The 20,779-nt window shown below is 57.3% G+C and overlaps 2 protein-coding genes across 4 annotated transcripts in view; both read right to left on the reverse strand.

Moving 5' to 3' along the window:
• Positions 1 to 6,837, reverse strand: part of KIF17 (kinesin family member 17) — a 40,673-nt gene extending 33,836 nt beyond the window's left edge. For both annotated transcript variants that reach the window (XM_063106302.1, XM_063106303.1), the window contains exons 1-3: positions 6,607 to 6,837; positions 2,162 to 2,308; positions 1,066 to 1,167 (exon numbers count right to left, since the gene is read on the reverse strand). In XM_063106302.1, the coding sequence (XP_062962372.1) occupies positions 1,066 to 1,167; positions 2,162 to 2,308; positions 6,607 to 6,837 (480 nt within the window). The remainder of the gene's footprint in view (positions 1 to 1,065; positions 1,168 to 2,161; positions 2,309 to 6,606) is intronic.
• A 1,413-nt stretch (positions 6,838 to 8,250) lies between these two features.
• SH2D5 (SH2 domain containing 5) lies at positions 8,251 to 20,301 on the reverse strand. 2 transcript variants are annotated; one of them, XM_063104911.1, is made up of 11 exons: positions 19,935 to 20,301; positions 19,703 to 19,811; positions 16,444 to 16,571; positions 16,009 to 16,089; positions 15,470 to 15,544; positions 14,318 to 14,464; positions 12,807 to 13,055; positions 12,470 to 12,644; positions 11,939 to 12,047; positions 11,273 to 11,432; positions 8,251 to 10,559 (listed from the first exon to the last, which is right to left on the reverse strand). In XM_063104911.1, the coding sequence occupies exons 2-11, from the start codon at positions 19,728 to 19,730 to the stop codon at positions 10,356 to 10,358; spliced, it is 1,356 nt and encodes a 451-aa protein (XP_062960981.1). In that variant the 5' UTR covers positions 19,731 to 19,811; positions 19,935 to 20,301; the 3' UTR covers positions 8,251 to 10,355. The 2 variants fall into 2 exon arrangements, with proteins under 2 accessions (XP_062960981.1, XP_062960980.1); XM_063104910.1 differs by having other exon boundaries at positions 19,703 to 20,301.
• Between the last annotated feature and the right edge of the window lie 478 nt (positions 20,302 to 20,779).

Raw genomic sequence — 20,779 nt, forward strand, 5'->3', positions numbered from 1 at the left:
GGCTCCCCAAAGGGTCAGCCTAGTTCTGCATGTCTTGTTAGAGCCCCCAAACATCTAACTCTGACACCCTTTCCTTCTGAGTCTAGACTTTAGGAGACTGAGGACCATTTATGAAACGTGGGCAGAGCCAGCACCAACCTTTTCTGTCATGAGCTACCATCTGACCTTGACCGCCTCTCCGGGAACTCCACTTTACAACCCCCCATCATATTCACTATCCTTTCTCTGAATCCCAGTGGCATGAAATGGCTCCCACACTGCACACCTGCCAGGTGTCGGCACCTGCTAAGCAGCTCTCCCTCATTATCCTCTTCAGTCTTCACAAAAAACTTATGAGGTCATAAGTTCATAACACGGTCCCAGAAGCTGAGCCCCACAGCAGCAGTAAAATGGAATGATTAAGATCCAGGACCTTAGGCACTGGCTGGTTGGCTCAGGTGGTTAGAATGAGGTGTTATAACACCAAAGTCAAGGGTTTGGTCGCTGTCCCGGCCAGCTGCCAAAAAATCCAGGACCTTGACGTCACACAGACCTAGGTTTGGCCACTTCCTACTGTGTAAAACTCAGACAAGTTAATTAACCTCTCTAAACCTCCTTCCCACGTTGGTAAATTGGAGATAATAATATCTACAAGGTTACTGGGATATTAAATGGGATAATATGCCTAAAGCAGCCAGTAAATAGTAAGTACTTAATTAATGATAATCATTATTACCTTCTTTTTAGCTTCAAGGGCTCTCAGAGATTCTCAAAATAATTTTTTAGAAGTGGAACTCTTTTTTCAAATGAAATCTATCACAAAACTCCATCCCTTTCAACAGATATAGGTGCCATCACCCAGCGTGAGGTCCAGGCCTCCCTCACGTGCTGGCAGGAGGCTCATTAACCCCATCCCTGCATCATGGACTCTGATTGAGGATACTCCAAAATTCAAGTTCGAAAGTCCCCACTCTAGTCTGAACAGTGCCTGTGCCCTCAGGACACCTTCTCCGTATTTCTAAGGGAGCATACCGGATGCCAACTTCCCCCGACCACTGCCCCTGCCCGCACCCCGTCTGTCCCCACCTCCAGCTTCTGCTTGGTGTCAGCCCCCAGCAGGTCACGGACATCTTCATTGTAGATCTCCAGGTAGGAGGCCCGGACCAGGAACTTGGTGTTCTCTGCACACTGCATGGCATGAACAGAAAAAACAGAGGCATCTGAGCACCAGGCTACCTGCGGCCAGGCCTGACCCTGAGCCCTCTGCAGCCAAGACATCATGGGAGGAGAGAGCACGTCAGACTGAGAGGAGTCCCCAACCCCACCTTGCCCTGCCTGACCTCCTGCCAAGCTCTCCCCTCCTCTCCGGCTTGGTGGACCCCTGGGCCTCTCTGAGTTGCATAATTTTCAGATTGCTATTTGCTTGTCTAATGCTCTGTCTGCAAGCTCATGGGAGAGGAAACTGAGGCCTCCCCATTGTTTGGGTAGAAAAACCGAGGCCACGGGGAAGGCCTGGACCAAGCACTGGCTCTGGGCTGATCCCTGGCAGCTCTCCCAGTCCCTAGATGTTCCTGTGAGCCACCACAAGGAGCTCTGCTGACCAGGGTCACAGTCCCCACTCTGCCATTTCCCGGACACAGGGCTCTCTGCACGTTGCCATGAATGGTCGCCAGGGCAATTCTCACCTGCCGCCTGGACACTGAGACTTATTCAGAGCCCAGTCTTGACCTGGCCCATAAGGGCTCTAAGCTCCAGCCTCCCTATCTCGAAAATGGGGATATAAGTTACCACCGGGTTTACTGGGGGTTCAGCGACATAATTATGCAAAGGGCTTCGCACAAGGCTTGATCCGTAGTTACTGCTCAATAAAAAGGGAAGCTATGATGGTGACAACCACATCTCTCCCCTGTGCTCGGGGTCATCATATCCACGTGAAATGTAAATAAAATGTTAAAATCCAAAAACGGCAGGAGAAAAAGATGGAATGGGTAGAGAGAGTTTTCTTAGTCTTAAGTCCTTTTCCCACACCTTTTCAGAAACCAGAGCCTGCCTCGCTTCCGCTGCTCTGTGCAGAGTCAAGGCCAGGCTCTGATCACGTCCTCGGGTCCATGCAGCAGGTCCGGAGTGCCCTGGGGACCATTTGTGCCACCAGCCTTGCCCTTCCCCTCCACAAAGCCCATACCTGGACGCTCTCAAAAATGTGCTCGAAGGCCCTGGGGATGATGCCTCTCTGGGAGGAGGGCTCTCGCAGGCCCTGCATGGTGAAGGACTTCCCACTGCCCGTCTGGCCGTAGGCAAAGATGGTGCCATTGTAGCCCTCAGTGACACCCTGCATGGGAGGAAGCCAAAGCCAGAGCCCGCTGCCCAGCTGCTCCTAACCACAGAAGGGGATGGGACTCTGCATGCATGCGGGACTCTGCATGCAGGACTCTGCATGCTTGCACTAGGCTGGGGAGGGAGCAGAGAGATGACAAGGCACGGCTCTGTCCTCAAGATAAGAGCTGGTGCCATGGAGCCTGGCTACCTGGGTTCAAATCCCATCTCCACCTTTTTCTGACAGTGTGTCTCAGGCTGGTCTTACTCAGGCACATTGAGCCTCAGTTTCCTCATCTGTAATAAAGGATACAAGGAGCACCTCCTGCGAAGGCTGTTGCCAGGGTTACATGAGAATTATTTCATGCATCAGCACAGGGAGTGCTGGCATCCAGAGGTGCTCACTAGGTGTCTGGAAGGTGGGAGGCTGACACATCCGAGTGGCCTCATTCCAGGCAGTGGAGGTGTCAGTAAGGACAGAAGTTCAGGCAACAGGCAAGGAGAGGGTGTGCACGCAAGGGAAAACAGGACAGAGTGGGAGAACTAGGCGGAGCCTTCTGGGGAGCAAAAATCGGGTAGAACTGGGGGAGCTGATAGGTGGTTGGATTTTGACAGGGGACAGCAAGAGGAAGGCAGTCCAGTTAGGCGACAGCCTGAGCAGAGACACAGAGGTGAGGTGTTGACAGCAGGGGAGATTGGGGCAAGGGGGTGGAAGATGAGGCTGGGAAGGAAGACAGGAGCAAACCAGGTGCCATCTGCAAACTCATTCTTCACTCATTGATGCATTTATTCTTCCCATAGGCACCGCTGTCTTCTCTGTGCCTGGCACTGTGCTCTGGCTGGGGACAGAGCAGTGAACAAGGTGGACACAGCCCCTGCTCTCACAGACTTCATGACGTCAAGAACTCTAGAACTTAGTATGGGGCAGGGGTGGGTCCTGCGTCATCAGAAGGTGAGCCCAGAGAACTGTTCCCAGGGCCCAAGGACCCCATGGCACCTACATCCGGTTGCACTGCAAAGACCCATGCAGTCGACCAAAACAGGGCTGGGCATCCCCGGGATCTGCTGGTGAGGGAAGGCTGGAAGTCGCCACTCACAGCTCCTGGAAAGGGCAAGGCCTCATTTTTATAGGGCAGAAATGAATGAGCACCTCTCCTTTGTCCAAGAACACCGTGACCACTGTGCAGGTTCCTGCAGCTCATCAGAGGGCAGTGGGCTCCCATGTGCACCGGCCCCCTGAAGTGGGGACGACAGGTAGTGGCAGAGAGATTACCCAACCAGGACCCAAGGCCGGGCTTCCCAAACCCATGTGTGGGGAGAGCAGGGAGCATGAGAAGCCCCAGGAACAACACGCAGAAGCAGCCCTGGGAGCGTGTGTTACCCGAGCGTGGGGAAGGGATTCTCTGTGAAGATCCCAACAGCCGCGCTGCACGGTGCACGGGCCACGGCGGCAGCCACACTAGCCGCATGCCCGGCGGGACTGAGGAACTGCATTTACTGTATTTTAATTAATTCAAATTCAAAATCTAAAGCAGTATAAAATATTTGCCCATTAAACACAACTTTATTTTTTGTGTTTCATTTTAAGCATTGAAACTTCAGCATCCAAATTGAGATGTGCTATCAGTGTAAAATACAGACCAGTTTTCAAAGACTTAGTATGAAGAATGTAAAATATCTCACTAATAGTTTTCATATAATGATCATAATATCTATTTTTATATTTTAGTGAAATGGTAATCTTTTGGATATATTAGGTTAAGTAAAATATATTATGAAAATTAGGTTTTTTTTACTTTTTCCTTTGATGACTTAAACTGTGGCTACTAGAAAAATTTAAGTTACGTATGTGGTTCACGTTGTACTTGTATGGGAAAGCACTGCCATAGAGCTGTCATCCAAGGTGGTAGCCATGAGCCACACGTGGTTACTTAAATTCAATTTGCCGCACATGGCTAGTAGGTACCTAATCGGACAGCACAGATACAGAACATTTCTATCATCACAGAAAGTTCTGTAGAATACTACTGCTCTGCAGTTAAGTAGAAAGCCATTTTACATGCATTTCTAAGGCAAAACAAAGACTTCAGGAAAGTCTCACACATCAATCGAGCCCTCCAGATCCCCAAAGGACAAGCACACGTGGAGCAGGTCCTAAATGCTCACCATTCGGTGCCTCCACCCTGGGCTCTGCCATGTCCACCTGTGCTATTATTTATCTCCAGGTCTCAGCTTAGACCTCACCTCTTCCAGAGTCCTCCCCGCCCTCCCCTCCCAATCGAATTTGCCAGCCTACTCTATGCTGCCAAAGCCTCTTGGGCTTCCCCTACTCATCACCCCAGATAGTAATTATTAGCTTAGCTGCTCTTCCGCCTGACCACGAGCTTGCTGAGGGCTGAGTCCGTGTCTCCTTTACCATGGTGCTCCTCATGCCGAGGGGCGATGCCGATGGGGCCTGGTATGGGGATGCTATTTAGTCATTTAGTGAGCTGAATGAATGAATGAGTGAATGAATGAATATGTTATGTCGACTCTGAGGCTCTGTGGAATGTCCAGAGGCAGCCGTCTAACAGAGAACCCCAAGTACCAGCAAAATCCAGGAGTGAAGGGAGAGCTGGAAGAGAGATTTGATAGGATTGTCACTATGTCCTTAATGTCTCCCTCTCTGGGCTGGGGCTTCCTAGGGACCTGATAAAGGAGCCTTGCCCAGGGGATTACTTCCAGGATGACGAAGAGACCAAGACCTCACCCATGAGCAAGGCAGGAGGCAAAGCCAAAAAGAACACCATCTTCAAGTTTCCCAGGGGCCAACCCTAGACAGAGGGAGCGGAGGTGCTCTGGGAGCCCTGGGGACAGAGCCAGAGCAGGTCGCTCAAAGCTTCAGGGAGGCCAGCTGGGATTCACTGTGCAGAATTGTCTTCTACAAACCAAGAAACAAAGGTGGAACGAGCTGCTTTGGGAAGAGTGAAGTCCTATCAGTGGAGACCTGCAAGCAGGGCTGGTCCTCCATGTGGTGCATATTCAAGGACGCGACAGGGGAGAAGGGTTGGAGCAGATGACCCCTGGGGTCCTTTCCCAGCCTGGGAGTGAGGCAGGACAACCTGGCTATCCCCAGAACCTAAGGCCATTCCCTGGGGAGAGCCCTGGACATCGTCTCTGGTCAGGTGCTGACCATTGGGAAGCTCTGGGCTTCAGAGCTCATCAGCTCTCTCAAGGGTTTTGACTAACTCTTGGCAGAAGAGATGGGGTAGCAAAAGGAGGTGTTCTCGGGGATGTTAATTGGCCTGTCAGCCAGAATAGAATGGTCCCATGGTGAAACATGTTTCAGAAATTCTAGGTTAAATAAGTCAAACTGGTTTTTTTTGCTGCAGGATTTCTCAGAGCCTCAGATATCCTAACAGGTCCTGTGAAGCTTCGAGCAAGGGAGGGCGCACACGGTATTGCCCAGACCTCCTTTTCTTCGTGAAACAACCCATGACATCGCTGAACAGTGGGGAGATGCTGGTAGAAAGGAAAGAGCTCTAGCCAGGAGAGAGGAGGCGTAGGCCCAGCCCCACCTCTGCCAGAACTCACTGTGGGGGCCCGGGCAAGTTTCTTCCTTCAGGGCCTCAGTCTCCCCATGTGGGAAATGTAAGTGCCTTCCCTGTTACGAAGCACAGATGAGCTACCTAGTGTGAGCAAAGCCTGTAAAGCCAGGCACTGTTGTCGCCTCCCTGTTGTTCAAACACTGAGAAGGAAGGTGTGAGACCAAAGCTATAGGTCTCCAAGACAAAGGCCAAGCCAGAGGCCTTCTCTGCAGAAGCAGGGGACCAGCGAGATCTCTCCCCCACTACGTACGGAGTCGGCCTGCTCCAGCCAGCACCTCTCAGAAAGGCCAAGGGAGGATGACGGTGAGCTGGGGGAGAGGATTCTGAACGCAGGGCTGGAAGGCGGAGCAGGCAGAGACCATGGCCTGGGGCGGGGGTGGGGAGGTGGGAGAAGGGGGAGGAGGGGACGGAGGGGACTGGGGCTCTTGGGAGGGAAGTGGCCGCAGCCTTCAGGGTCCTGAAGGCCTCAGATGAGGGAGGTGGGGAGGGGGCTGGTATTCTTGTGCAAAGGGGGCTGGGGGGGCCGGTTTGAGGACCAGCTTCGGCGTCGGGGACAGTAGAGACCTGGATGTGACACTCTGGGCTGGTTCCAGCTGCCTCCTGCCTGGACAGAAGCCTGCAGACCAACCTGCTGCTGTCCCCCTGCGCCCCTGCAGGAGGGCCTGCCCGCCCGGTCCCCGGGGCCCCTGCCCTGCGGGTCTCACGGGCGGCCTGCCGGCGCCCTCACCTCCACCAGCGGGTAGGCGATCTCGTTGTAGATCTGCTCGGTGACGTGGTCCATGCAGTAGGCGCCGTCGAAGGTGAACTGCTTGGGGGGCTCGTCGGGGGCGCCGGGGTTCCGGATGAAGCACCAGCCGCGCGCGCCGTCCACCGCCACCACGGGCCGGCAGTTCAGCTCCCGCTCCCGCCGGCTCATGGGGCGGCAGCGCACCACCACCTTCACCGACTCCGAGGCCATGGCGCCGCGCCCGGGGCACGCGATGGGACTGCTCAGGGGGCGCCCCGAGAGACGGAGGCGGGCGGCGGGGGAGTCGCGGGACCGGAGCCGAGGCCGCCGCCGCCGCCTCCCGCGCCCGGGCTCGCCCGTCCCGGAGGCCCAGCCCGGGCAGGGAAGTGGGGGATCCGCGCTGCAGGCGCCGCCGCACGACCCGAGCCCCGGGAGCCGCCCCACCGCCCGCAGGCTCGCACGCACGCGGCCGCGGCGTTCGCCGTTGCTGGGCAACGCCCGTGGCGTCACAGGGGCGGCTCCGGCGGACGTCCGCGCGTTCCGGGCACCCGGCCAGGGAGATCCCCGCGCTGGAGGCTGGCGCGCGTGGGCGGCCTCCAGGGAGCCCCGGAACTGGCTTTGCTCCGTGCCAGGAGCTTTCACGTGCGTTAGCTTTCCCAGTCCTCACAGCCGCAGTTCAGAGAGGTTAAGCAACCTGCCCGAGGTTGCACAGCTAAGAAGGGGTGCTCAGGCTCCACTCCACCTCGGAGCTAGAGAGACCCAACGGGCGGAAGACGGAGCGTACTCAAGGGTTGGAGACGTACGGAGAAAGGCGACAAGGACCTTGCGGTCTCCTTTATCGACATCCTGTATTGACTCAAGGGAAGGCTGCCCAGAGCCCACAGCCGCCTGCACAGAGCAAAGCTTCCTCTGATGCCATCCTCGTTTTTAAAGATTTTGAAACAAAACGTTTAGGAGCCAAAGTCTTTTGGCTGGAGAGACCGTCTGGCCTATCCCTACAGGCTCAGCACAAGTCCCCCCAGCCAGAAGAGCGGCTCGGTGACGCCTCCTCTAGACTCCCTTTTGCATAGAAACTGTCGGCTAAATGCCAGGTACTGTGACAGATGCTGGGGAGACAGCCCTCCTGGAGCCCATAGTCTAGCAGGGGAGACTGACACTGGAAACAAAAGTACCACAAACAAAACCTTGTAAATGAAAGAGTAGTCACAGTATAAAGAGCCAGTTCTACAGAACACCTAAAAGAGGAACCTCACTCAGCCTAAGGGGTCATGACCCGCCTCATGAGACTGAAGCTGAAATATGATGGTTGAGGAGTTAACCAGACGGAGGGAGGGGAGGACAAGGAAATCCGTCCAGGCTGTGCAAAGGCCGTGGCATGCTGAAGGAGCAGAAAGCAAGCCCGAGTTGCCAGAGCATGAGGATTGGAGTCTTTTTCCAATAGGAAATATCCACTGAGGGTTTACAGCAGGAGAGGGACATGATTTGATTAAGTCTACCCACCCCATTCCTTGAGCCCTTGAGGACAGGACTTCTGTCTGGCTCACCATTTAGCACCAACTGAAGGTATTTGTTTGGCAAACAAAAACAAAACAGGTAATCTGGACGAAAATCTTCCCTTTCAAAGGAAAAGTCTGTACTAGACAATCTGAAGAAATGCATTTTATTTGTTTCAAGTCCACACAGAAAGGAGAGCTGGGCTACCCAGGTGGTGCTGGTTGGAACAAAGAGAAAACTGTGGTCTATAAGACATTAAGGAGTCTGCATACACAGGCCAAAAACCTTGCCCCATTCATAACACATGATCAACAGAGCTGTTTGGAGGAACGTTAGAGTGGCTGGGGAAGGCTGGTCCCTCCAGTGTGCAGGACATTCCCCTGATACCTTATTCATGCAGACAATTCACACAACAAAACCCATCCCTTGTAGAGGTGAGCCTTGGTCCAAGCCTGGGCCAATTACCCGGTCTCCTGAAATGCATGTCTCTGTAATCCTAGTCACAGGATAGCACTAATCCCTCTCCTTGCCAGGGGAACGTGAGGCTGGGGCCTCCCACCAGAGACCAGGGCTTTGTCCAGGAAGGGGATGATTCCAGCGATGGCTGTAAAATGGACCCCAGCTTCCCATTCACGTTCAGTGTAAAATCAGTGTTGTGTTTGCAGTGAAAAGAGCCCCCAAAGGACAGCTTCTCGCTATCCCTTACAATTGGACATCTCACTTGCAAGAAAGTGACAAGATCGTTAGGCCAGATCACGTGCTGAGTTGGGGGCTGGAAGCTGGGAACAGCAGGCCTGAGCCTGGGGTAGGCTGCCTTGTCAATCTCCAGCTGTGCCTCCCTTCTTCCTATTGTTGAGGCTGCCCTCTTCTTTCCAGGAGTCAGAAATCTGTTACTTTCAAGGCACTGAACAGTTGCATCCCACTCTCAGATGGAGGAGAGGGCAGCCCCAGACTCACAACTAGGTCCCTGCCTCAAAAACATTAATTCATCCAAAATGAACTTGTTCCATAACTCAATTCGGTAGATGCATATTTGTCCATCAAGTTTACTTACAAAGGGGATACCTGGGTTTGTCAGTAGGGCCATTGTTTTAGACTAGAATCGTTTCTCTGGATCTCCCACTGCCCACTGAGGCCAAGCTCCCACTGGCAGGGCCCCCACGAGTTCTACCTTGCATGGCTGTGCTCTGACTCCATCCCCAACAGGGCTGGCTTGGCAAGATGTGGTAGCCCCTGACGACCATGGTCAGTGCCAAGTTAAGAGACATGCCAGCATCAGGCAGCTTCCCCAAACGGCCACCAAACTGACTGCGGTCTGCAGGATGAGTTGGGCAGGGCTCTGGTCATCTCTCTAAGCCTGTGGTTCACTCCTGGCCCCTCCCAGTAAAATGGCTAAAAGAAATGAGCACTGGGGCGTGGGGGACAGGATGAGACGGGGCATCCCTTCTGAGAAAGCAGGGATCACAACCCTGTGGTTTTAGGCGGAGACTAACCAGCCTTCCCAGGCAATACACTGGGATTCTTTGCCCCACCTGCTGGGTCCACGTCCCTTCCTGCACACTGGTATCCACCCATACGTGGGCTTTGGGTGGCACGACTCTTAGTCCATCTGCCCTTTCTGTACCTTCCTAAGCTCCCACTCCCCAGAACTCAAGGGAAGACTCCTTCACCTCAGATGCATGAGAAACAGGCCACATCCTGTCAGTCAACCTGGGTGTAGCTGGGCCCAGTCTCCCCGCCGACAAGCGCCAGTCACCTCTGCTTTATCACAGAGAGGGGGGCGCACCCCCCATCTTGGCCCAAAGTGAGCACTCACTCCTGCCTCCCCAAACTGGTTTCCTCTGTCAGGAGCTCTCTGGAGACTCCCAGCTAGGGCCCCAAGGCCTGGCCTCCTTAGGAGAGGGCTGCACCTCCATCACGAACAAACCTCCCCAACCACCTCGGAAAGCTCCCATCCTGGGAATGAAGTGGAAGCCTGGAAATGACAAGCAACCAAAGTCACCCAGCAAGTTATCGGAAGCCTGAATCTTTGCCTGCCCCTCCTGGAATCTCAGTGGGCTACATGTCCTGTGAGAAGCCACTGGCAATCCCCAATCTCAGGGCTCCCCTCCCACAGACAGTGAAGCAATGGAAGACTGGTCCAAGGGCAGTGACTGGATGGAACTGGTGACCAGCAGGGTGTATGAAAGGCAGAGCAGCCACTGAGGCCCAGGAGCCAGGACAAGACCAGGCCTGTGGGTGTGGGGCCTGGCCTCCTAGCCCAGGCCTTGCAGTTCTGCTTCCGACTTGGCATGGCTGAGGGGCCGCAGAGTCCGGGGCAGCCTGCCTTCGGGCCCACGGTCTTGCTCCTCGTAGGCAGGGTTCAAGCGGCCCATGTCGAGGGGGCAGAAGAGGCTGCGCTCGGTGCCAGCATGGTTCTCTACCAGGGCCTCCAGGCTGGGGAACTCTGCTGGCAGGTGCTAGGGGATGCAGGGGCTTCAGTTCCAGTCCCCATCCTCCTGGCACATGCCAGACACCAGACACCCCTTTCCACGGCAGTCTGCCCATTTTAGAGAGTAGGAAATAGAGTTCAGAGAGGTCACGTGCTGTCACGCAGAGCTGGTGACCATTTCCTCTCTCTGTCTTCCCAGCCTGGGCAGAACTGAGGTGTTCAGCTCAGGAGTAAGGGCACACATGTGAAAAGCCTCACCACCCCATCCCAGTCCCTGGAAACTCATGGGCAGGACAAGACTCCAGACCATACACTCAGAGGCTGTGTGAGCTCAGGCCAGCCCCTGCCCTCTCTGAGTCAATTTCCTCCTCTGCTAGGGGTGGGAAAGCAAGGCTTTTAAAAGCTAGGATCCCTGTAGAAATGTGCGGTGTGACCCCCAAGACTCTACTACAGGTACCCTCTGAGAGCCCTCTCTGGAAACGGGGACCCTTGGTCACCAGGAACCTTGTCCTTCTAGAGCCTTTAGGACAGGGTGCAGCCAGCAAAGAAAAGCAGAGGGGAGGCCAACAGGGCCAACGAGCAAGGAGTGGGGCAGTGGAGGAGGGATTGAGAGTGGGACAAGGGGCGGGGCCAGGGAAAGCCAATGAGGGACCGGGATGAGGGTGAGGCCGGCTCAGGACTTCGGAAAGGGGTGGGGCCGGCGGCGGGGCGGGGCCAGGGACTCAGGCTATGGGCACTCACCTCCAGGCAGTAGCGGCCCAGGTGGGTCCGGAACACCTGGTGGGGCACCACGCCGCAGGGCGTCCGCACTGACAGGCACCACTGGCCGCTGGTGCCCGGCTCGGGCCACAGCAGGAAGGCCCCGAGCGCATCTCTCCGCAGCAGGGCGAGAGCACAGGGCCTGCGGGCACAAAAGGGACAGGCTGAAGGCAGGACCCCTAGTCTGGACCCTCCTCAGGTTGCTTTGGATTTACGGTCCTGCCTGAGGATTAAATGCCCTTAAAAACACAGTGCCTGGCCTGGAGTAGCCGCTCAAAGGAAGCTTTTAGAAACTTAAAAGGTTTCCAAGGGGTCCTTAATTGCTAACAGTTTTAAGACCCCGTCAGAAGAGAGGTTTAAAGAGCTGTTAGGGAGCTCTAGCCCTGTGCCAGGCCAGGTGCTGAGGGCTTTACCTGAATGACCTCACTGATCACCTCCACAGCCTGGGATGAAGGTCTTTTCATTATCCCCATTTTACACTTGAGAAAACTGAGGCCCAGGGTGGTGAAGTCCCAGGCCTGAGGTCACCGAGGCTGGGAGTGGTCTGTCCACGCACAGGAGTGTGCTCATGTCAGGGCCCTGGGGAAGCCCAAAGCCCATTTCCCTGCCCACCCCAAGGGACTGGGCATTGGGCCAGGCCCCTCCTACCTGGAGATGCCAGCAAAGGCCCAGATGTTCTCCGTCAGGCTGCCCTCACTCTCCACCAGGCACGAGGAGCCACCAGGGCCCCAAGGCCAGGCCTCCCATGCCGCGGGAACTATGGAGACCATCCAGGAGTCAGAGGGAGAGTGGCTAAACCTGCCCATGCCCAGCCAGCCCTGCCGCCACAGGCCCCATCAACCCCAGGTTTGTCTCCTTACCAAGCCTCCCCTCCTCGCCCAATAGGCCCACACCCAGCCCCCAACAGACACATCTGCACAGCACCCCCACTCACAGCCACTCACCAGTGAAAGTCCACACAAAGCTATGTGCTGAGCGATGCAAGCCCTCAGGCACACACCAGGATGCACACTCATGCCCACGGACACAGATGCATACATACTCATGCCCAGGCACCTACTCGGAGGAGTTGCCACAGCCCTGCAGGAACATCCACTCATGTCCACCCTCTCTGACTGCACAGGTACACACAGGTGTGTGCCCCAGCTGCACACAGGCAGTCATGCTCCTACAACTCACAGGCCTCCCGAGCCGACAGCTGCAGCTGAGTCTCATAGGTGCAGCCTCGGTAGGCCCCCGAGCGGATCACCTTGCTGCGAATGGCCTTCTTGCGCACCAGTGTGGGCGAGCAGTAGGGATTGCCCAGGCGAGCACCACGGGCACTCCCACGGCCTTCCAACTCTGGCAACTCCTTCTAGGGTACCAAGAGGTGCCCATGGGCAGGCAGATTCAGTCCCAGCCTTGTCAGGCCAGGTGAAGTCCCCCTCCCAATGAAGTCCACGGCCCCACCATGACCCCCAAACCCTTGCCCAATTCCCTTGTCTGCTGCCCACTCTCTGGCTGGGGTGCTGCATACCCCACTGCCCATTGGCCCCTCTGCTCGCAGCCGCCGGAAGGAGACCAGTGCATGGACATTCTGAGAGAGCTGATCACGGCCGAAGGGCTCCCACACCAGGCCAGAGGGGCCCCCAGGACTGGACAGTGGCTTCGGGGGCATGTCCCCTACAGGCCCTGGGCAGGGCTCAGGCTGTGCCCTCTCCTCAGGGTGCTGCAAGAGGTAAGCGAGCTGGAAGGAGCGACAAAGTAGCAGGTGCAGGATCTGGACCTAGAGTAGGGGAGGGAGGTGGGCTCAGTCGGCAGAGATCTCCTGGGGAGCTTCTTAGGCACCAACCCACGTACTATGGGTACATGCAGCCCCTTGGCTGGGGATGCTCTTGCCCACTCTCCGTGGGAAAAGTCCTACTTATCCTTCAAAACCTCACCACCATGCAGCCTCCCTTACCAGCTTCCTTTATTCATTTGACAAATATTGAGCACCTACTTTGTGCTTGGCATCACGCTGGGAGCAGAGACTATAACCATGCACCAAATGCTCTCGTACCCCTAAGCTTAGCACCCTCACCCTGTGCATTGTGTTTGCGCCCTCTTAGAGTGGCTAAGAGCCCAAGCCCTGGAGTCAGAACCTGAATTCCAATCCTGGCTCCGTCACTTAGGAGCTGCTGTGTGACCTTGGGCAGAGCCTGACACCTCTCTCAGTTTCCTCATCCCCACCTCCTTTGAGGAGCTAATGAAGTAGAGGACAGAAAACTCCCAGCGCAGGCCCAGCACCTTCTACCCACCACATACACCATCCCGACCCAAAATGTTGGAACCAGGAGCTTCGAAAGATCAAGGGCCATGTCTCAGCCACTGGTCACCCCAATATCCAGCAAAGGGCTTGACATATGGGGGTGACAGCAAACTCCTGCTGGACGGAACCACACCCAGTTTCTGCTTGCCAAACGATTGGCTGCCAAGGCCCTGTCATTCAAGATGATCATACTGGCTTTGACCTCCCAGATGCACCTGCCCACCCCCTCGCCACCACCCAACTGCACAGGGCCAACCACTGGAACAGCTCACGACCTGGACCCAGCCTCTACTCTCAAAGTACTCAAGTGTCTTAATTAAGGATAGACTGATGATAGAGTATGGTTTGTGTCACAGGACCCCAGAGGGAGGGGCAGTCCAGAGGAGTCAAGGCAGGCTTCACAGATATGTGGGCTGAACCTTGAAGGGCCAGTCGGACTATGCCAGGATGAGAAGGGGAAGGGCATTCCAGGCAGGGCAAAGGCCGGGCAGTGGGACCTCCAATCCCTAAGCACGTGGCCAGGTTCCCACCTTCAGACCCTGGGGATGCTGAGGCCACTGACTTGCTTTGTGGAGCCCTCGGTGGGTAGAGCCACACAGGCAGCTGATGCGGTAAGGGGCACATGCCTGGAGGGGGCTCAGGCCAGCCTGGCTAAGCCCTCAAGGCCTCTGTCCCTGCTGCCCAGCACACACAACCCCCAGCTTCAATGGTGGTCCCCTGCCTTGGGCCCCAGATACCTCTCCAGGCTGGCTGCCCACAAAGAGGTGGCAGAAGAGCTTGCTGGCTGGACTCCGTGGGTTTCGGGCAATGAAGGCAAACTGGCAGTAGGCTGGGCACCAGGTGGAGTAGAGGACGCGCCTCAGGGCGTGGGCCATCAGGAGCATCTGTGGAGGCAGCGGGCATGAAGGTCTGCGATGGAGCCAGCCTGGTGCGTACCAGCCCCACAGGCCCCACACCCCTGCTGATAGGCCTCCCAGGCCCGCCCCCCAGCCTGCGTGCCCAGCTCGGGGCCACCCAGTTCCTGGGGTGAAGAGCTCCTCCCTTCCTCCAGGCCTGTCCAATCCTGAACCCTCATCCTTCCCGTGGCCACTGGGCTTGGGATCCCCAGTGCCCACCTGCTGTCAACCTGGGGGTTGGGAATCATCACCCCCATGTTATGGAACTGAGGGGCAGAGCATTCCCGGCCGGGGTCTCAGAGAAAGGCGGTGGCAGCAGATGCTGGGATTACACGCCTGGTCTCCGGAGTGAGATGACCAGGGTTGGAATCCTGGCTCTGCCCGTCACTGTCCATGTGACTTGCGTAGGTGAGTACAGTCCTCTGAGCCCCTGTTGTGACAGGCGTCAAGTGGAGAGAATACTAGCACCTCTCTGATAGGGCTGTTGGTGGGGGTCAGTGAGACTGCGTGCAAGTGGCACAGGGCCTGACCCAGGGCCCTGCCATGCCCAGCTTTGGGACGCCATGTGCACTGTGGTCTTAGGTGAGTGGAGCCCACACTTGGGGTGCACAGTCTGGCACACACTTGGCGCTCAGCCGACGCTGGCTTGCACCAGGAGGAGGACAAGGAACAGCAGGAGGAGGACGGGCATCCAGGCAGGAGCTCCCAACCGGGCTCCAGGCCAAGTCTGCCCCCCAGCAGCCATGAGAGGCTGTCCATAGCCCACTGGCCAGAGCTGGGGAGGGGACCTTCAAAAACGTCACAGGGCTGGATGTTCCTGATGCTCAGGCCAGGAGGTGGCCTGCAGAGAAGAGATGGGAGAGCCTTGGAGCAAGAAAGTCCAAAAGCCCAGAGCAGACTGGCACGCCAGGGGGGCTCCAAGGAAATGCTGGAGCTGAGGGAGGGGACACCTGTCCCTGTCCAGGTCTCACCTGCACCCACACAGGCTCCTACCTCACGCTCCCCGCTGTAGATCTTCAGACCCTGAAGGCTGAATTTCAGGATGACGGCCCGGCGTCGGGGACAGTCCTGGGTGGAAGAGGGTTGGTGGGAACAGGCATTATCTCCCAGGCCTGGCCCTGCCCAGCCCAGCCTCAGAACTATCACCAAGGGCTGGTCAGCCAACCCTACCACCCCTGCCAGGGTCTGAGTCCCAGCCAGTGCCCCCAGGAGCTGGGGAAATGTCGATGGCTCCGGGAAAATGACCCCAGCCAGGGCCACAGCTGGCCACGTTACAACCGTCCCCCATATCTCCCATCTGTAGCTTCCAGCTGTGGGGCACAGGCACAGAGAAAGGCATAAGTGACAGGGCTCCCAGAGCCTGGGCGTGGGTCCTGATTAGGCCACCTCTCCAAGTACCTTTGGTCCTGCCCCTCCCTGGGCCTCACTTGCCCTTTCTCTGATTGGGAGGGGGGTGTATCTGGTCTCAGGGGTCATTCCAAGGCTGTGATCCCCACCAGGGATGTGCCCTCCCCAGCCCCCAACCCACCCACCTTCAGTGCCCACAGCTGTTGCTGCACCAGCCACACGCTCTCCTGTGTGCCCAAGTTGTCCACGGGGAAGGAGCCCACGTACTACTTGGCAGGGGGTGGGAGGGAATGAGGAAGGGGAGTCAGGCCCATGGCTCCTCACCCCCATCCTCCAAATTCTCCCCAAACACACACTCTGCTCTTCCAGGCGAGCTGTGAACAGCGACACGGCATGGTACTTAGAGGCCAGGCCTTGCTACTTTCCAGCAGGTGGCCCGGGTTAAGCCACTCAAGGCCTCTGAGGTCCCATCTCCTCATGTGTGCACACTCATCCCCAAGCCCAGGTCGGGGAAGGAAGAAATGGAAATACGTCCCTGGCCCACGGCTCCTCCCACCCCCAGGGCCTGCCACCCAATGACCATCCACCAGAGCACACCCAGATGGGGCAGCCCCACCCACCTGGGCAAACTTGGTGATGCACCTGGGCCGATAAGGGGCAGGCCCGCAGTCGGAGGCCCTCCGGCCCCTTGCCCCAGCCTTCTGCATGGCCCCCAGGGTGCCCGGCTGCGAGCTCCACAGGAGAGAAGCTGCAAAGGGCAGGGGGAGAAGGTTGGTCCCAGGCAGGCAAGCCACGATGCTCCCCCATCAGAAGCCGGCGAGTTCGTTTGTTCATTCTCTCGTTCATTCATTTGACAAATCTTTACTGAGCACCTGCTATGTGCCCCACAATGTCCTGGGCACCGGGGACATAGCCCTGAAATAAATGATGATACCTCTGCCAGCCCTCATGCAGCCGACATTCTCACTGGGGAGAAAAATATTAAACTAAATAATAAGACATGTTCTATGCTGGACAGTGTTGCAGGGAAGAGGATCTGAAGCATCAAGCTGGGAGGAGATTGTAGCTAGGGAGCCCTTCCTGAGGACGTGAGGTCTGGGTAAAGAACTGACAGGTATGGCACTTCATGCCCTGGTCACTTGCTCATTCACTCAGCAATCACTGAGCACTATGGTGCTCCAGGCTGGGTTGCAGAGCGGAATCTGACATGAGCCCTGCCCCCAGGGGGTGGAGGCAGGGGTCTGGGACTGGCAACCAACTTGTACAAAGTGCCGGGGGGAGGGAGGGCAGCCTGGGAAGGTACCACCAAAAAGGAGGGGTATGAAAACTGCAAGAACGGAGTCTGCAGAGGCACAAAGGAAGAAAAGCAGCTGGGGCCATAGACCTTACCAGAGCAGCAGTCCGGATCCAGTTTGGGATCAGCCTTAAATGCCAGCCTAGGGAATTTGGGCTTTGTTCTATGGGCAGTGGGGAGCCATAGCAGGTTCTAGGGCAGAAGTTCTGTAGTCTACGAGGGTGGCCACAAGCGGGTGGCCAGAGCTGACGAGGTTGTGGACTTGCTTGACAGGCGCCTGGCTCATTCGACCCAGCATGACTCCAGTCCCTTCCCCAAGCTCCCAGCCCCTTGAAGATCATGAAGATCAGAACCCAACCAGACAGTGCCCTGGTGCTGAGTCAGGGTGTGGAGAAGGTGGACAACTGGCCCAGGGAGTTAAGGAGCACCGCCCCCAGCCCAGCCCAGGTTCTGGTCTTCCCCGGGACACCTCTCCCAGATCCACTAGTGAGGAGAGGATTAAACTTCCCTTACTAGACTGTCCTCAAGGACAGGGATTCCCCCTTAAGAGCCCAGGACCACAGCTGGTGCTCAATAAATGTGGAATAAATGCATCAGTGGACCAACAATTACGGGAAAGAATGGCTGGATGCCTCTGCCGAGGTCTCCAAGGACTCAGCTCCTTTTCCTGGGGCTAACTTAGTCACCCACCTCCGTCCCCCATTCTGGTTGGCTCTCTCTCTCACCAGCCTACTTGTAATCACTGACTTGGGATCAAAGAGACCAAGTCAAATCCCCTGTGACTTTGGGCAAGCTGCCTCACCTCTCTGAGCTCACATGTCCTCATCTGCAAACCTGGGATAATGTGAGGAGTCACCAAGAACTGAATGGAGGAGCAGGTACCCAGTACGATGCCAGCCAAGCTTGCAGCCGATGCTTAATAAATACAGTCTCACAGGGACAGGGGACCCCAAAACCTGCTGTTCAGGAGAGAGCTTTAGAGGACAGCAGGATCTGCCTTACTGGGGTCCCCTCCTATACTGAGGGGACTCCTGCTTCTCTGGGCTGTCACACCCTCCACTTTTTGACCCTGATCATTTTTCACACCATGTCCTTTACCTATTGTACAGTTTATGTTTAAATAAAGAATGTTAGATGTGCAGCTGGCACAAAAGCTACTTGAGCCTGTTCAAGGTAAGGAGATGGGGACTTCCAGTGAAACCACCTTTTAACTTCACAATCACATCATGTGGCTGGGACCGCCCTTGGTGGGGAGAGAGAGGAGGCAAAGACCAAAGACCAAATTGGGGGCAGAAGGGAGACAGCAAAAGAACAGAGGACGAACAGGCAGCCTGGGTAGAAGTGGGAGGACCGGGCTGGGAAGAAAGACCCCAGCAAAGCGATAACAGAGAGCTGGGAGGAGGGAGCGAGCAAGAGGCAGCTCACATCCTGCCGGTGCTGACACAGCCCCTCAGGCACTAAGCGTGTCAGATGGAAGGCAGCCACATGGGTTATCACACACGCACGCACATGCGGAGACAGCTGTGTCTGCGGCTGCCAACAGCCTCCTCCTCCAGATCCCAGGCTGCAGCTTTTGGTCTCCCCAGTGTTCTGGCTGTGGGGGTGGGGAGCCAGGCCACAGGCCTTCTTAAGGGCCCCAGCCCGCCCACCATCCCCCATCCCCCTGGTCCTTAGCCTCCCTGGAAACTGAACTTTCTCCCTTCCCCAGCCTCCCTCCCAGAACTGAGGGGCACAGTGCATTTCAGCCCCAGGCCTGGAGCTGGGGGTTCCCAGGGGACCAGGAAGGCTCACCTTAACCCTAGAAACAGACCTGTTAACCATTCCAGACACAAACACCCACTTATCTCTTTGGACCAGATCTGTTTAGTGAGGTTTTGCACAGGAGCCTGGCTGGGCCAGCGGGCCAGCATCTTCCAAACAGGACACATTTGGAATGAGGCTGAGCCTCTCCTCTTGCTCCTCTGAGGTTTTCCAGGTGTCCTTGCTTAGACACAGGGGACTGGACAGGTTGACCTGCTTCACAGGCCAAGCACGGAGGCCCTCTGCTCCACTGCACCATAGTCGAGCTATGCCATAGGGAGGGCCCACCTCAGCGCCCTGGGAGACCACCCAGCCTGCAGACCCTGCGCTCAGCAAATGGAGGCTCAGGGAGGCAGTCACTTGCCCAAGATCACAAGGAATAAGTGCAGGGAGCTAGAAAGCAATCAGGTCTCTGGGGCTCTTCCCCTGGCCATGGCAGTGCCCTTCTGCTCAGACTCCCCTCCCCCAAGTAAGCAGGGTGTCCACCCTTGGAGTTTGGTGGATCCTGGCTTGTCCAGGGGTAGGGGAAGCCAGGAAGCAGGTGCTGGGGCGAATCTGACCTACAAAATAGCTGCTCTCTCAGTCGGCCTCGCCCACCAGATGGTCTGGGGCTGCCAGAGCCACTCCAGTCGACACCCCCACCACTGCCCCAACCCACCCCCACCTGCCCTAGGTCACAGGATCGGGGGAGACTGAAGACCAAGCAGCCAGGGGTCAAGAACGTGGCTTGTGGGGGCCCAGGTTGGCTGGTGTGACCTTGGGCAGGTCGGCCTCTAGTTCCTCACCTGTAAAGTGGGGATCATTACAGTCCATCTGAACTGCTTCTGAGCATCCGCTAAGTCCCAGGCACTGCCGCAAGTAGACCAAAGTCCCAGCCGTCGCCGAGCGTCCGAGCTGGGGCGGGAGGACGTGGTACAGGAAGCCAACAACGTTCCAGGCGGGGTTGAGTGATTTGGAGAAAAACAGAGTAGGTGAGGGGGATGCGGGACGCGCGCGTGTGCCGGGGGCGCCACTTACCACAGCGCGGGCCAGGGCGGCCTCTCAAAGCAGACGACGTTCGAGCGCGAAGCGCTGTGCTCGGGACGAAGCGGGGCCGCAGCCACGGAGGGGACCAGCGCCTGGGCGGTGCGCAACGCTCCCCACGAGGGCTATCAATCCTGCTACTGCTGTCACCGGCGGGGAGCGCGGCCGGGGCTCTCGGCGGACAGGACGCCGGTGGAGGGGACGAGGGGGCGATGGTGGAGGGGACGGGAGACTGACGACGGTGACGGAGGGAGGAGACGGAGGGAGGAGACGGGACCCTCCCCGCGCCTCTGCGCCGCGCACAGCGCCTCCGCCCCTGCCCGGCTCCCCCGCGCTCACTCTCCGCGACCGCCGCGTCTCGAGTCCCAGCCCGGCAGCCCCGGCCCGCGTCCCCGCGCCGCCTCCCGCGCCTGCGCCGCCCCCGCGCCCCCCACGTGGCCGCGGGAACAGACACACCGGATCACCTGGAGGAGGCGCCCGGCCTCACCCACCAATCGGCGCCCGCGGCGCCGCTCCGCTCGGCCGCGCCACCCAATCAACCGTCGCAAAAGGCTTTGGCCCCGCCCATACCGGCCCGCGCCCCGGCGCTCCGCCTTAAAGGGCCGAAGGGGCAGCCTGCGCCCGCCGAGGACGCCTCCTGTCCTGGGGACCCCAGGTCTCAATTGCGGGTCCCTCCTCCTGGAGATTCCTCGCCCCGTCTCCCCCTGGCCAGCTCCTCCTCGTCATCCAAGCGGGGGCTCCCGCAGCGCCTCCTCCGAGAAGCCTTCCCTGATCACTGGTCACTTCCCCACTCTCTGCAAAGACTTGTTACTCGACTGCAGGTGGCACCGGACAGGAGG

This window comes from Cynocephalus volans, chromosome 8 (genome assembly GCF_027409185.1).
Source record: "Cynocephalus volans isolate mCynVol1 chromosome 8, mCynVol1.pri, whole genome shotgun sequence".
Taxonomy (NCBI): Eukaryota; Metazoa; Chordata; class Mammalia; order Dermoptera; family Cynocephalidae; genus Cynocephalus; species Cynocephalus volans.

Coding starts and splice junctions, on each gene's coding strand:
- SH2D5 (XM_063104911.1), bottom strand. CDS start 19,730: ATGGACTGTAATGATCCCCACTTTACAG. Junction 15,545..16,008: donor AACAGCTGTGGGCACTGAAG/GTGGGTGGGTTG, acceptor TCTTCCACCCAG/GACTGTCCCCGACGCCGGGC. Junction 13,056..14,317: donor TGGGCAGCCAGCCTGGAGAG/GTATCTGGGGCC, acceptor CCCCTACTCTAG/GTCCAGATCCTGCACCTGCT.